At 34.0% G+C, this 15,571-nt stretch overlaps 1 protein-coding gene and 1 pseudogene across 1 annotated transcript; one reads left to right on the forward strand and one right to left on the reverse strand.

Annotated features, from left to right (window-relative positions):
- Window positions 1-12,657: 12,657 nt before the first annotated feature.
- Window positions 12,658-13,919, forward strand: LOC129949305 (putative nuclease HARBI1; annotated as a pseudogene).
- Window positions 13,681-14,917, reverse strand: LOC129949314 (uncharacterized). The gene is made up of 4 exons (XM_056060704.1): window positions 14,790-14,917; window positions 14,553-14,739; window positions 13,832-14,504; window positions 13,681-13,691 (listed from the first exon to the last, which is right to left on the reverse strand). Coding segments are annotated over exons 1-4 (873 nt in total). The 5' UTR covers window positions 14,792-14,917.
- Between the last annotated feature and the right edge of the window lie 654 nt (window positions 14,918-15,571).

A 15,571-nucleotide genomic window follows, 5' to 3' on the forward strand; every position in this document is an offset into this window, starting at 1 on the left:
AGAGAGGCAGTTTAGACCGTGTTTCCGTTTATGTAAATTTTACGATAAAACACACAAACGTGGTCTGGTCGGGTCTGGTCTGGTATTGTGGTGGCATCGAATTGTTAATTTTATTGCATGGAAAGTCTTCTACTTGGATAAACTTTACCTTACCTTTCAAGCCTGCCCATATCATCCAAAAAGCAAGAAGTTTTGCTTTAGTTGACGGCAACGAACGAACGATGGTTCACGTTTGAATTGGGTTTCTTGAACGGCCAAGGAAAGAGAAATGCGCCAAGTATAAATAAAGTGATGGAAGTTTATATACCTAAATGTTTTTTTTAGCAGAGGGCAGGGAACCTATAAAATAGAATCAAAGACGAATACGATATGACGATGACGAGTGCCTCTTTGGGAAACTTTTTAATTACATTCGGAACTCGTGCTTAGGTTTAAGTTTATCTGGGTTAATTAGTTGAATCTTGAAAGGAAATGAACGTGGTACCTGCATATATCGTGCAAGGAAGCGATGTTTCTTTTATATTTAAAAAGTTAAGAACTCGTTTTTTTGGTATTATTGTGTTCAGGGCATAAATTATGGTGCAGCTCAGCAATATTGTTTTTACTTTGCTTAATATTTTGATTGCGTTGGTAAAAAAATATCGAATTGAAATTATTTTGTCAAACATTGTAAACCATAATACTCTTTCATTTTATTATATAAAGATGTACATATATCTGCCATAAAACTAATGTTGCTATAATTTATACTGACTGCAAACAGAACAAACAAACCCTGTCATAATTTTTTGACATTACATTGTGTTGTCAGTTGTAAACTTTTTGTATACATATATAAAATCACTAACTGCGAAACTTTAGGTTGCAATTTACGAAAATCAAGACGATTTTATTATAAAATGAATGAGAAAGTTGTAATTTAGCATTCAAACCTTCGTAAAATACAAAAATTTATAAGTTGGTAATTATTATCAAAAATCATAATTCGAGCTTGTTAAAATCAAAGTAAATTACAACTTTCGAGTCGCAATCTACTTCTTCAGCGGAATAATTTAATTTGACTACTCATTAATCTTGTTTTGCGAAATTTATAGAGTGATTTAATTTTTTCGTCTTACAGTAACACGATAAAAATTGTATTTCGGCAACGCTGGTGTCACCCGTTCTAGCATCATAAAACAAAACGGTTGTACAACACACGCAATTGCATTGTAGTGTATACACACTTATACAATCTTAGCATTTACAGCTATTTGACTTGCTTTGCACTTGGCTTCTGAATTGAAATTCCATATCAGTCGATTCGTTCGTAAGACAGTCGCGCGTGCGTTATTATATTGTGTTTGTGATCAGTGGTGTACAAAAATATAAAAAGTGATACAGAAAAGAAATTAATTGTTCTCCATTTAATTATTTGTTTGATTTTCTCGAACAAACCAAAGGTAATATAATTGTTTAGAAAAAAAGATTATGTTAAAAAAACTAAAACTACAAAGTGTTTGTGTACTATAATGAGTTCACTTGAAAAGGAAGGCTACTATCGACTTATAAAACCTTAGACCTGTCCCCATCTGACAACAAACAGTGGTTAAAAACACACTCCACGCAATTAGCCACCTTGGAAAACAAGTGGAAGACCACACAAAAGGAACTTGCTGAAGAAAAAGCCTTGAAAACAAAGGACATTTTAGGTTTAATTCAAGACTGGCCAGATTATAAAACCTCAGAAGTACCGCGATTGGTAATACCTACTAAAAATAAATAAAACTAGTATAATATATTTTAATTTTAAGTTTATAATTTTGTATTTCTAGAAATAAGTTTAAGAAAATAGAAATCTTTCAAATGTGTCTTTCTTTCATATATTTTGGATTTTATAAATTATATACATTCTAGATATGCGCGCACGCCCCTACAGAAGAGAAAGACTACAACACCAAAGATATGTTCTTCGAGCTCCTAGACAAAACATATGAGCAGTGCCCTAGCTACGATATTAAAATAGTCCTGGGCGATTTTAATGCCAAGCTAGGAAGGGAAGACATCTTCGGTGGAATAATCGGGAAGAACAGCCTGCACGACAACACTTCAGACAATGGATTCAGGCTCATAGATTTTGCTGCGGGGCGAAACGTCATGGTAGCCAGTACGCGTTTTCCACACCTCAACATCCACAAAGGAACTTGGACTTCTCCACATCAATCTACCGTCAACCAGATTGACCATATTGCGATCGACGCCAGACACGTTTCCAGCATTATATATGTACGAACTTTCCGAGGAGCTAACATCGACTCGGATCACTACCTCGTTGTAGCCAAGGTAGCACTTCGGATTTCCAGACCCAAGGCAAAAACAGGGAGGTGCTGGGAGAAGGTACTACGTCGAACGGCTACAATCGCAAGAGATCGCCAAATCCTTTTCCGACCGAGTAACAAGTAACCTCTCTCGAAGTTCTCTGCCGCCAACACAATGTATCGAAAATCAGTGGCAACATTGCAAAGATGCTTTCAGACAATCCGCCTCTGATGTGCTGGGCCAGCCAACAACAAGACAAGGAACCCCTGGTTTGATCAGGAATGTCGCACGCAAGGCGGTGCTGCATAAAAGGACGAGAGCTGCTCATGAGTTCTATGAGCAGAAGAGGCGAGAGGAACATCGACTTAATAAGAAGCGTGCGATCGAAGATGTTGAGAGGTTTCAAAGCAGGAATGAAGTTCGAAAATTGTATGAACAGGTGAAACCTAAAACCGAAGGCTGCAAAGAAGAAAGTGCAAACATCGAATCGGAACCGCAGTCAATGCTGAGGATATGGAAGGACCAGTTCTACAGGCTGTATAACGGCTACTACGAGCCAAACCAAATTCCACTGTCAGGCGGGATGATCCATTCAACATAGACGACGAAAACCAACAATCCCGTCCTCCCGACTTAGACGAAGTAAAAATTGCCATATCTAAGCTCAAATTTAATAAAGCCGCTGGAGCGGATGGCTTGAATGCCAAGCTCTTTAAAGCAGCTGGAGATAAGTTGGTTAGGAGCATGCACTAACGTATCTGTAAGATATGGTCGGAAGAAAGCATGCCCGATAAATGGAACCTCAGTATTGTTTGCCCGATCCTGAAAAAAGGAGACACTCTAAACTGCACCAACTATAGAGGAATAAGTCTACTTAACATCGCCTATAAAATCTTCTCTGTCGTAATATGTGAACGTCTAAAGCCCATCGTCAACAACCTGATAGGTCCTTATCAGTGTGGTTTTAGACCAGGAAAGTAGACAGTTGATCAAATATTCACACTACCGCAGATCGTGGAAAAAACCCAAGAACACCAAATCGACACCCACCATCTTTTCATCGATTTCAAGGCCACATGTGACAACATCTACAAGGACGAGCTGTATAGAGCCTTGTCATGCGATTTTTTTAACATCGTGCTTGAAAGAATAGTGCGAAGCTCACACGTCAACACTAGAGGCACTATCTTTCAAAATTCTGTCCAATTACTAGCATATGTTGATGGCTTTGACATAATCGGAAGAACTCAGCGTTATGTCAATGGGGCTTTTGTGAGTATTGAGGCAGAGGCGGCAAAAATGGGTTTAGCGGTTAATGAGGCGAAACAAAGTACATGCGGTTGTCAAGAAAGGATATACAACATCGACGTCTTGGTCAAAACATCACCATCGACGGACGTAACTTTGAGGTAGTCAAGGACTTCGTCTACCTAGGCACCGCTGTAATCGCAGAAAACAACACCAGCGCTGAGATCAAACGCAGAATAACTCTTGCTAACCGCTGTTTCTTTGGACTAAGAAAGCAATTGAGTGGTAAAGTCCTCTCTCGAGGGAACAAAGTGTTGCTATATAAGACCGTTATCATCCCCGTCCTGCTATACGGTGCAGATGCATGGGCCATGACAAAAGCGGATGAATGCACCTTGGGTCGCTTCGAGAGAAAAGTTCTTCGTGTGATCTACGGTCCCGCATGCATCGAAGGGGAGTAGAGGAGAAGATGGAACGACGAACTGTACGGGCTGTACAGCGACGTAGACTTAGCCAGAAAGGTATAAGTCCAACGACTAAGATGGCTGGGTCACGTAGAGCGCATGGAAACCAATGCTCCGGCCCGGAAAGTCTTCGAATCCGTACCCACAGGACAGCGCAGTAGAGAAAGACCGCGGATCAGGTGGCGCGCACAAGTGGAAGGTGACCTCACCCAACTTGGAGCGCAAAACTGGAGACATCTAGCAAGGGACCGAGCTAGATGGAGAGTTTGTTGGGTGAGGCCCTAGTTCACACAGGGCCCTTATTATGAATTACGAAACGAACGGCAGAAAAAAAGAATTTCGAAGAAACGAAAGTCATGGTGAAGAGCGATTATAAGATACGAAAATAGAAAGCAAAAAAAGTTGCCAGGCAAAAACGAAAAATGATAATTTTTTAAAGGAGCAACTAACTTCACTCCTATTAACAAATGTCAAAATATAAATAAAGTCTAGGAAGTTTCAAAAATAAATGTAATTTGCATAAATTCTATAAAATGTTTTTTTCACTACGATAATTTCCTTGAAAGCGAAGATGAATCCCAAAGAGGAAATGCGTATAAAAAGAAGAGAATTGGCAACGTGCAACCGTTTTGATAAATGTTCGATCAGCGTATTTAAGTCAGTCTTATTTGGGCAAGAAATTAAAGAGATTTCAGATATCAACTGAGGAGCAATGTCAAATTCTTTTCAGAAGTCGATACTCATCAGATACAGTTTCTGCTTCAAACATCTATTGCAATTTAAAGCGTATGGGAAGAGTGTCAAAAATAAGAAAAATACTTATCAACTCCCCATTCTTTAAGGAACACGCAGAAGACAGTTAAATATTCTTCTTTTAAACTTGTATTTTTTTATTTCTAAAGATAAACAATTTTTTGAATTAAAGGAAAAACATGTTCTAAGAACTAAAAATCTTTAATTTAAGAATCGAAATAATACCTTTTGACAAAGAGGACATGCCAATTAAATGGTAGTTCACGGAAGATAACAAAACGAAGCATTCATAAAAGTTCCAAAAGAATATCGTTTCCATAATACAGTACACTTATAAAGGGCCTTTAAAAGCGAACATTTCTGAAAACGAATAGTTTGTACTCTCTATTTTTGAAAGTGAAAGTGGACTCTTACTACGGATGGGCTTTTGACATTTATACGAGTCTCGAATGGATTTTATGTGATTTAGTTCTCAAATGTTGGTACGATTGATATTGCATTTATATCTCGATGGCTGTGTTCGTTGAGTTGTTGTGCATTTGAAATTATGTATGTGTTCCATTGGAGAAAAAATCAATCAATACTGTTGATATTATTTAGTTGTGTTGTAATGAAAATGGACTAACTGTGCTTATTTTGCAAGGGAAAACGATAGAAAAGATAATTGAGTTTTGGTAAGTTTCCACCAAAGGTTTATTTAAATAAATCTTTTTGGTGTTTCCACCGCAGAAGAAGATTTGAAATTGATTAAGTTTGACAGCACTTTCTAAAATACAAATGGTGTTTCGATGTTTCTTATGAAGAGTAAGTGAGATAGTAAAACAAAACTATATTTTTGTATACAAACATGCAAAAAAGACCATTATGCATTATCTGTAAAACAAACTCCTCCACACAGGGTTTTCTTCACAAATTTTGACTCCACTCCGATGTCCGACTGGAATCGAGTCGAATCAAGCTTATTTCAATTATATTTAGGTATATTAAGAATTGAGGCGAGCTTCAAGTTCGCTTTAACACCACAAGTTAATGTAGCAGTCTAGGAACAAATCCCCTTATTGAAGTTTTTATTTTATGTCAAAGCTGCAATTGTTACATGAACTTTTTTTTATAGAATCTCAAATTTCAGATGTTTTCTTACCATTTCTTTTTGAAAATTGTTCATTTTATAATATAATATAATATAATATAATATAATATAATATAATATAATATAATATAATATAATATAATATAATATAATATAATATAATATAATATAATATAATATAATATAATATAATATAATATAATATAATATAATATAATATAATATAATATAATATAATATAATATAATATAATATAATATAATATAATATAATATAATATAATATAATATAATATAATATAATATAATATAATATAATATAATATAATATAATATAATATAATATAATATAATATAATATAATATAATATAATATAATATAATATAATATAATATAATATAATATAATATAATATAATATAATATAATATAATATAATATAATATAATATAATATAATATAATATAATATAATATAATATAATATAATATAATATAATATAATATAATATAATATAATATAATATAATATAATATAATATAATATAATATAATATAATATAATATAATATAATATAATATAATATAATATAATATAATATAATATAATATAATATAATATAATATAATATAATATAATATAATATAATATAATATAATAATCCATATTATCCAGTGCATTGGAAGACCGCTGTGGTTCTCCCGAAAAAGGGAAAGGACAACTCCAACCCGTCAAATCTTCGGTCGATAAGTCTTCTTCCGAGCATCAGCAAAGTTTTCGAAAAAATCATTAATAGGGCTCTGACTAAGTGGGCTGCGGACAACAAAATAATTCCGGATAAACAGTTCGGGTTCAAGGCGGGTCATGTCACAATTCATGCTGCGTCTAAACTCGTTTCTGATATCCAATGGAATAAATCAAAACAACAATGCACAGGTGCTGTTCTGGTTGATTTGGAAAAGGCCTTTGACACCGTATGGTTAGAGGGTCTTTACCTAAAACTGAGCAGGCTTGGCATTAGCAAGCCATTGTTGTATATACTTTATGATATGCTTAACGGTAGAAACTAGAAAGTTTGTTGTCAAAAGTGGCAATGTAACTTCTACCACAACATTCTCAATTAAAAATGGTCTTCAACAGGGAGCGGTGAATTCGCCGATTCTCTTCAGCATTTACACCAGCGATCTGATAGGTAGTCTTACAAAGGCAATTGCGTACGCCGACGATCTAATTGCGTACAGAACGGCCCGAAAGGTTGAGGTTATTAGAATTCTCTTGCAGCGTGATTTCGACAAGATTCAGCGATATTGCGACGACTGGAAACTGAAAATAAATGTCCAGAAGTCAGAGACAATTCTGTTCCGGACTCCGTTGGCTGGGGCCACGAGGGATACGTGTAAGAATTGGCGCAAGATGGTCATCGTTGATCTTCACGGGCAGCCATTAGCGAGCAAAAGTGTAGTGAAGTACCTCGGTATCTGATTAGATCAGTATTTATATTTCGACAGACATGTAAATGCTGCTCTGACCAGGGCCAGAGGAGCCTTCGCTCTGACGAAACGTCTGTTTTTTAGCAGTCGGCTTGACCCCAGAGTGAAGGTAATTTGCTACATGGCCCTCATACGGCCAATGATCGTTTATGGTTGTCCTGTGTGGTTCAACGTAGCCCCTTCCCAGATGGAGAAGTTTCGGGTGTTCGAGCGGCAGTGTTTACGACGCTGTACCGGCTTATTTCGAACAGCCGAGTCTTCTTATGTGCATTACTATTCCAACGAGGTCCTATACAACGGGGCACGAATCAATACAATTGACAATTTCGTGATAAACTCGTTCGAGGTCACATTCCAAGAGCTATGTCTTCGACCAACAATTTAATTTTCGGGGCGTTCTATCCGAACGACGAGTATTTTCAAAGTGCACGCTTGAGCGACTTCATTCCACCAGAGGCATTCCTCTTTTTAGACAAATGCGGTCTCATACAGTATAGATTGTCAGTTCCGTTAAACTACCACGTCAGACGAAGAACCGTGAATAGACGACTCCCGTACAATCGAGACGTCATGGCACAGGGCTGTGCCCGAATGGGACCGAACTGATAGGGTGAAGCAGGAGAACCAGTTTTGGTTGCTTCAATCGGCACTTGATATTGGGTAGTCGGGATGGTTTTTTAAGCCTTGGCCGGCTTAAACACTTGTTTTATAGTTTTAGGGTTTAGTTTTAAGTACGAGTAGAATAGGCATGGTGGCACAAAAAATAATAAAAAATAAAAAAAACAAACATGGAATATAAAAAAAGAATATTAAAAAAAAACATAGAAAAAAAAGACAATAAAATACGAAAACAAAAAACGTTAGATTTGCATCTGTGGTTGTTCTAGTTTTAAGTAGTTTATAGGTAGAATAGGTAGTTTAAGTTAGTTTTAAGTTTTATATTAGGGACATTATTTTAAGTAGTTTTTAAGTAAAAATAAAAAGGATATTGATATTATTTTTTTAATTTTCTAATTAATACAAAAATGAAATAAAATTTAAATGAAGTAAAATAGATCTTAGGGCCGAAAGGCATTAGTTTTAAGTGTTATAGTTTAACTTAGAGTGTCCGTATGGGACCATTAGGTTAGTTGTAAGTTATGGATAATTTGGCTAGTTTTATGAATTTTTGTCTAGCTTTAAGATAGGTTTAAGAATGAATTAATAAAAATGAATTTAAAAAAAAAATTGTTCATTTTATTAGTTTTAGTTATTTTTTTTTTGCTGAAGTTAATTTTAACTTTTAATTTTGACGAAACTTTGTTCCATTTGTGTTTTTTTTATTATTATTCTGACAGGTCTACTTTCAGTTGTACCAATTTTTAAATACAAAAATGTGGCTACTGCCGATGGGTTTTCTTGAGAATTTTCTACTATACTATTTATACTATTTATAGAGCCCCAAAAAACACAGATAATGTTTGCTTTCCGTCCGTGCTTGTTTTGCTTCATAATTTGACACATCTTATACTAAATATTTCGAGACTCGAAATGAATAATCCGTAAATGGAAAAGTGTGGATTACTATCTTCCCCCAATTCGAAAATTGTAAGCAAATCCAATTTAAAATCAGAACGAAAAAAGAACAATTACAAAGAACGAATCCGACAAACAATTACACGAAATAAATCAAATATTATGGAAATGTGTGCTGAAGTTTATTGTTGAAAAACACTCATGACACTTTTTAACTCTTATTTTAATTGCCTTTATTTTGTCTTTTTTTATTTCTCTGCAAATTAATTTATTTGCTGAAATATTTATTTCTCCTTACATTAAGGTTTTATCCGTTCATATTTAATTCCGTTTTTAAATTATATGTAGAAACAAATTTTCCGTTTTAGAAAGTTTTTGGCATTCGGATAAGAGTTCCCAGGTACGAACAATCCACTTTCGGAGCTGTCATTTCGAAAGTACTAGATTTCATTCCGCTTACGGAAATGAGAAAATGTTCACTTTTGAAACAAATACAGACTCAATTTTCTGTACTCTTCAGAAACTATAAATATTAGTTACCGAATTCTTTTTAGTCCGCATTTATTGCATATCATTAGTCCAAAGGACAATATTTAAAAAGATCAAGATTCAACTCACAGTGTTTAAAAAAACTTAAGGTCTCTGTATGTCTGATATGGTTTATATCTGAATATCGCATTTAATCATCATTTAATTAAGATAAAAATCTAAATATTCCAACAAACTTATGTCAAACAGATTTCAACAAATTTCACAGACAATTAGTAACACTTCTTGCCTACGCCAAATTTAAAATTTTTCAATTCCCTAAAAATTAACAAACATTTTATTCATAAATAATACAACAAAACCATTAAAACAAAACAATAAAATCTTCTTTAGTATTTCTACATATAATTTCTAATCTTCATCTACCTAATTTAATTCAAGACTTTAGCTACGAGTATAATAATAATCAAACGCCCACTTACCGAAAATCAAAATTTATAATATTGCATCAGGTATTTAGAGGGGATATATGCTGTCCAATATATTTATGATGTAGTCTTGATTTTGTTCTTCAATAAAACACCTGCGGCACTGGTTTGCTTTAAAAAAGATTGGATTTACTTCTTTTGATGATGGAAAATTTAAATTTCTCTTAATAATTTTGTTTTATTTTTTAATAAAAAAAAAAACCGAATGACACAAAGTCGTACACTATTGGAATTTTAGAAAATGATTTTTTTATAAACTTTGTAGGTTTTTATTTTTGTTTTTACATATTTTTTCTTAACTCTTAATTTATTGTCTTTATTGCAGAAAAAAACCAAAGATTTCTTATAAAAACTTGTGGAGAGAGTTGTTTTTTTATGACACACAGAAGAAAATGTCATAAATATATCAACAATTATTTGACACTTTCAAGGAATTTTCAAAGTTGTTGCACATAGAAAATGTTTTAAATTATTTTTATTTTGTGTGTTTTTATATGATTTTTGCACCGAAATAGCGGTGTACTTCGCTCGACAACCGGTAAATAACTGAATGATAGTGTTTCGAAATCCGAAAAAGACAAGGTTTTTTCTTCTATACAATAATTGAAAAATGTAAGGTCGGCCTTAGGGGTTTGTTTCTTTTTTCACCAAATACAACAACAACAAAAATAAGCACTGCACTACACAACACTCAAAAAGTTTTCACATAAAATTATCATGAAGAAGGGGGGTAATGTTAATGCTCGAGAGGGGGTGATAGTAGTAGTTTTTTAAATTTACATTAATTTTTTTGTTTAAGTTTTAACTAAAACTTAGGCTTTTCTACAGGTAAAGTTAACGGTAAATACAGTTATTCTGTGTTATGTCTTTTGCTCTTTGTTATACCTTTTAACGTTCTTTATTCACGCGGGACTGAAAGTCTAATGAATATATTTTTGAGAAACATCTTTATGGTAAGTTTACACGCAATATATGTGTACTATTCATAAGTTCGGAAGAGAGAGGCCTATAGAGTTTTTACGGTTATTATCCTTTGAGCTGTATACACAATACTCTTGTAATATACATAGTTAAAAATAAAAGTGTGGTGAGTTTGTTTGGCTTTTCACCACTATAACTTTTGAGCTTTACTAATCCCTAGAATTAAGGTGGGTAGAAAAAATATTGTGCAAATAATTTGTTTTCAAAACATTTATCAACAACTATATTGATGTCACTGTCACCAGGTGCACTGCAATAATTTTGTATTTTTCATATTTATCTCTACGAACACTGCCAATCGAGTAAATGTGTATAGTTGTTTTTTTGTTCACATGGGATGTATGTACATTCAACTTAAATATATTCAATTACAAGTTAGTTTGTTAGGATATCTTACATTAGCTGTATTTTTTTGGGATTCCATACTCAACGATCCGCAGAAGTGCGTTTTTTTTTTATTTGAAAGTTGGTAGAATTGAGAATTGTAAAATTGTATGTTAAGATATTATAAGGAATAATTTTTATTTAATAAGTTTCTTATGTTTTCAATTTTGTAAATCGAAGCTGAAATGAAGAAGAGGAGTTCGTTCGTAGATTACGGTCTAAAGTACTTTTCACATGAGAGCGACCAACGAACAACGAATGAACGAACAAATGGGATTTAAAACGTTCCTATGCCAAAATTCTGCATAATATTCAGAAAAAACGATAAAAACCTTATTTATTTAAATGTAAAGTTAATAAAATAAGCATTTAAATTTTTAAAATCAGAGAAATTTGATAAATAAAATTATTCGTCGCTAATTTCAATTTTTTGTTACGAATTTTCAAACTCTATTCGCGTTCCACATACCATCCACACTGCAGCGAATGAATTGTTCGCCCGTGTTTAACCTCAAATTACTCTTCTTTTTGTTTTCTTCGTGGTTGGTCATGGCTGAAGAAAATATGGAAAAAAAGTAAATATAAATTGAAATACATGTATTAAAATAAATTTAATAATTCTAGGAATTTGACGAAAGATTGATAATGGAGGTTGACGCAAATCCATCAAATTATAGCAAGGCTGAGCGGTCCTATTCAGATAGATATAAAAAGGAGAATGTGTGGCAAAATATTGCATTTATTTTAAATACCGATGGTATATAAACAAAAATGTGTTAATAATTGCATCCAGTATTAAATTGAGTTTTCAGTGAAAATATGCAAGGAACGTTGGAAGAAGTTGCGGGATACTTTTGGAAAGTACTACAAAAGGGACAAAAATGTACCCAGTGGGTCGGAGGCACTTCCGAAGAAGAGACCCTGGCCTTATTTTAAAATATTGAAGTACCAAAGTAATAATGAAAAATATTCACCCTTATTGCGATAGTCGTTTTACTAAAACGCCAATTGTCGTTTTTGTAGTCGTGTCGTTTTTAAATCGGTACTGCGTAGCTTAAACGCCAGACTCCTCGTCGCTATTAAGTTCCAAATGCGATCCACTTAAACAGCTGACATTTTGACACAGACATTTTAATTAATTTAATTTTGTTTTTGTTATTTTGTGAAATTTTTGTTTACAAATACAAATTCTTAAAAGAATGTATAGTGTGGCCAGCTATTTTTCATGGAGCAGCAGAGAGGACGACGAGCAGCGAGAGGAAAAACGAAGAAAGAAAGATTTAGTTTTGCAGAGACGATGGATTCGATCCACAGCTAACCCAATGGATTTGCCTAATTCAAAGTACTAGTAGTTGTGCTCACAAAATTTTTACTGGAACTTCAATATTTAAAATATTTTCCAGGTTTAAAATATATTTCCGACTCAATAAAGAAGCCTTTCTATATATTTTAAACTTGATGGAAAGTAATTTTCCTGAGAGACGTTCTGTCTCAAATATTTTAAAATTAGCAGCCACCTTAAGGTTTCTTGCTGAGGGAGGTTACCAAAAAGGCGTTGGGAATGATTTTAATTTGGGACTAGCACAGCCTACATTTAGCATCATTCTCAAGGAAGTGATAAATTTTCTTGAGGAATATCTGTGCCCATTATGGATAAAGATGGAACTCTCTGAGGAAGAAAAAATTGAAGCTAAATTACACTTTTTCCAGCAGGCTGGAATTCCTGGTATTATTGGCGCAGTCGATGGGACCCATATCAAAATTTTGGCACCGAAAAAAGCAGATCAACATATGTACTACAACAGAAAAGGATATTTTAGTCTTAACGTTATGCTAGTAAGCTTGTAATTTTGTCACACCTAAACTTAAAAATATTTAAGATTTGTAATCATCGGATGCGCATAAGATACGCAGATGCAAGACATGCTGGAGCAAGTCATGACTGACTGGTTTGGAACTCAAGTGAGCTAAGGGGTACTTTGCAAAGGAAATATGACGGGGGAGAAAGAAGAACATGGCTACTGGGTATGTCATAATGTGATAATAATTTACAAGGGAAACTTGTTTTACTACATTTTAGGTGATGCGGGGTACCCTCTGGAGCTATTCCTCATTACTCCTTTTAGATCACCAGAAGTAGGTAGCAGGCAAAGTCTTTTCAACACCAAACACTCAAAAACTAGAAATATCATCGAAAGATCGATAGGAGTGTTGAAAAATCGATTCCGCTGTCTCCTCGCTGCAAGACAATTACACTATTCTCCGCAAAAAGCAACGCAGATTGTGAACACCTGTGCAGCTTTGCACAACATTTGTATTTATTACAAATTGGAGCTTCCTAGAGATCTAGTACTGATTGATGCTGAGCCTTCTCTAAGTCTAGATGAAGATAATTCACTTTACAATGATGACCAAACTGCTGTTCGAATACGAAACCAAATTTTGAATTGCATTTCATAAATTTTATTGTAGCGAACGATCTTAAAAATACTCTACTTCAATAAAATTTAAATAATTTATTAATAGTAATAACGAAATTGAATTTAATTGTTGTTTGTTTCCATAAGATTAATTTTTCTTTCCTCTGTATCCAGTTGTCTCTTCCGAATTTCCATATCCATAATTTTTAAACTATTTTCCTGAAGGCGTTGTTTTTCATCCCGCTCCATTTGAAGTCTCAACATCTCTAACTGCTTCTCTTTTAAATTGAAAAGTTTCCTTTGAAATCTGGCACTCTCTTTCAAATGGTCATTCATATTTTTCATAGAATTCTTTATTTCTTTAGATGAATTAACATTTTCTGTAAGTTTGATTTCTATGTTGTTCAAAGAATTTCTTATATCTGTGAACAATTTCTCTTGAACCACAGTTTGTTTTTCCAAAAGCTTTTGGAAAACATTTTCTTTTGGTGCGTTTGGTGTTTTTTGTCTCACATCTCTTAAGTCCTCTTCAATGTTTACATGTGGTGATGGAGGTGCAGAAAGTTGAGCAGCTTTGGGCGTTTCATTTAGAATTTCAGCCAGCTCCCCCGAAATTAGATCGTCGGCGTCGTTTAAAGTTGAAGCGATGATTCCTTTGGTTGGTGTGGACGAACAGACAACAAGTTTATGAGGCGCAAAATCATATGAACCACCTGCCACATATCCGGTTGGATTAACAATATCATTCAACGACAAAAGCCTTGCAATCGCTTCCTCAACGTCATTCAAACATTTTTGTTTGAAACCTCCTCCACCTGTGGCTTCGATTTCTTTTTTGTTGAATATCAGCTTTTGTTTGACCTTGAATTTGGCGTCAAACCAAACCTAAAAAAGCATTTTAATTCTTTAATCAAAAGTTTAACAATTTCTTACTTTCTGCCATTCCTTTCCATTTCGTGTGGGTGGTCCAATGCAATTTAGCTCCTTTGCCAAATCCTCCCACCCCAACTTTGTCCCTTGATTTGCGATTGCACCTCTTTTAAAATTTTTTGCGAGGTTTTCATTTGCCTCCATCAGCTCAACAAGGCGTTTCATTTGTTTTTGACTCGTAACTTTTACCCTAAAAAAACTTTGTATAACAATTATAAAAAACAAAAGAAGAAAACCTACATTTTGAGATTAATTTAAGCTCCGTGTCGTTTGCAATTTTGTCAACTTCGAAATTTGGCGTTTTAAGAGACGTTGTTGTTTTCAAAACGACTTACATAATACGAAAAATAACTGTATTAAGACAAACGTCACTAAATGATGCATTCCACATAAACAAAAACGCCAATTGACGTTAAACGCCATACGTAATTTCAAATTCTTTTGTCGTTTTTTGATACGTCGTTCAACGACTACCGCAATAAGGGTGATTATCTTTATTAATTGTTTTGTATTCATGTTTTTGTTGTTTTGTTTTATAGAACTCTCGGAAACATGTTAAATGAAAAAGAGAACGTTGCCATTGATCTCTCTGACAAAGAAGAAACTGATGAAGCACCAACATCCTCAAATAAGAGACTGAACGAGTCAATCCAGGCACCACAACCTACACCTTCGAAGAAAAAGAAGAATTCCGATTCAGATACCGATAGATTTTTGGCGGCACTGACGGAACTTAATGAACCTGACTCAGCACCATTGGAGAAGTTTTTCATGGAAAATGCAAATTCCTGAAGCCGAAAAAATGGAAATGCGGACACTTCAACTGTTTCATGACATTGAATTCGAAGATGAATAATTTTAAAGTGTGAGATCATTGTGCTGATCCTTTTTGGCTGTTTTTTTGCTCTGGACAATCTGCACAAATTATATAAAAAAAATACATTGGTAACAAATGTTACTATTATGTAAGTATTGTTGAACCTGTAGTTAAAAATTCTCTCCCGGTTTGAAAGTTTGTGCCC

The sequence above is a fragment of the Eupeodes corollae genome, chromosome 1 (genome assembly GCF_945859685.1).
Source record: "Eupeodes corollae chromosome 1, idEupCoro1.1, whole genome shotgun sequence".
In the NCBI taxonomy this organism is placed as follows: domain Eukaryota; kingdom Metazoa; phylum Arthropoda; class Insecta; order Diptera; family Syrphidae; genus Eupeodes; species Eupeodes corollae.

Excerpts from the sequence above, each read along its gene's own strand:
- LOC129949314 (XM_056060704.1), bottom strand. Across the intron at positions 14,505-14,552 it reads ATGGAAAGGAATGGCAGAAA|GTTTGGTTTGACGCCAAATT; the intron begins GTAAGAAATTGT and ends ATGCTTTTTTAG.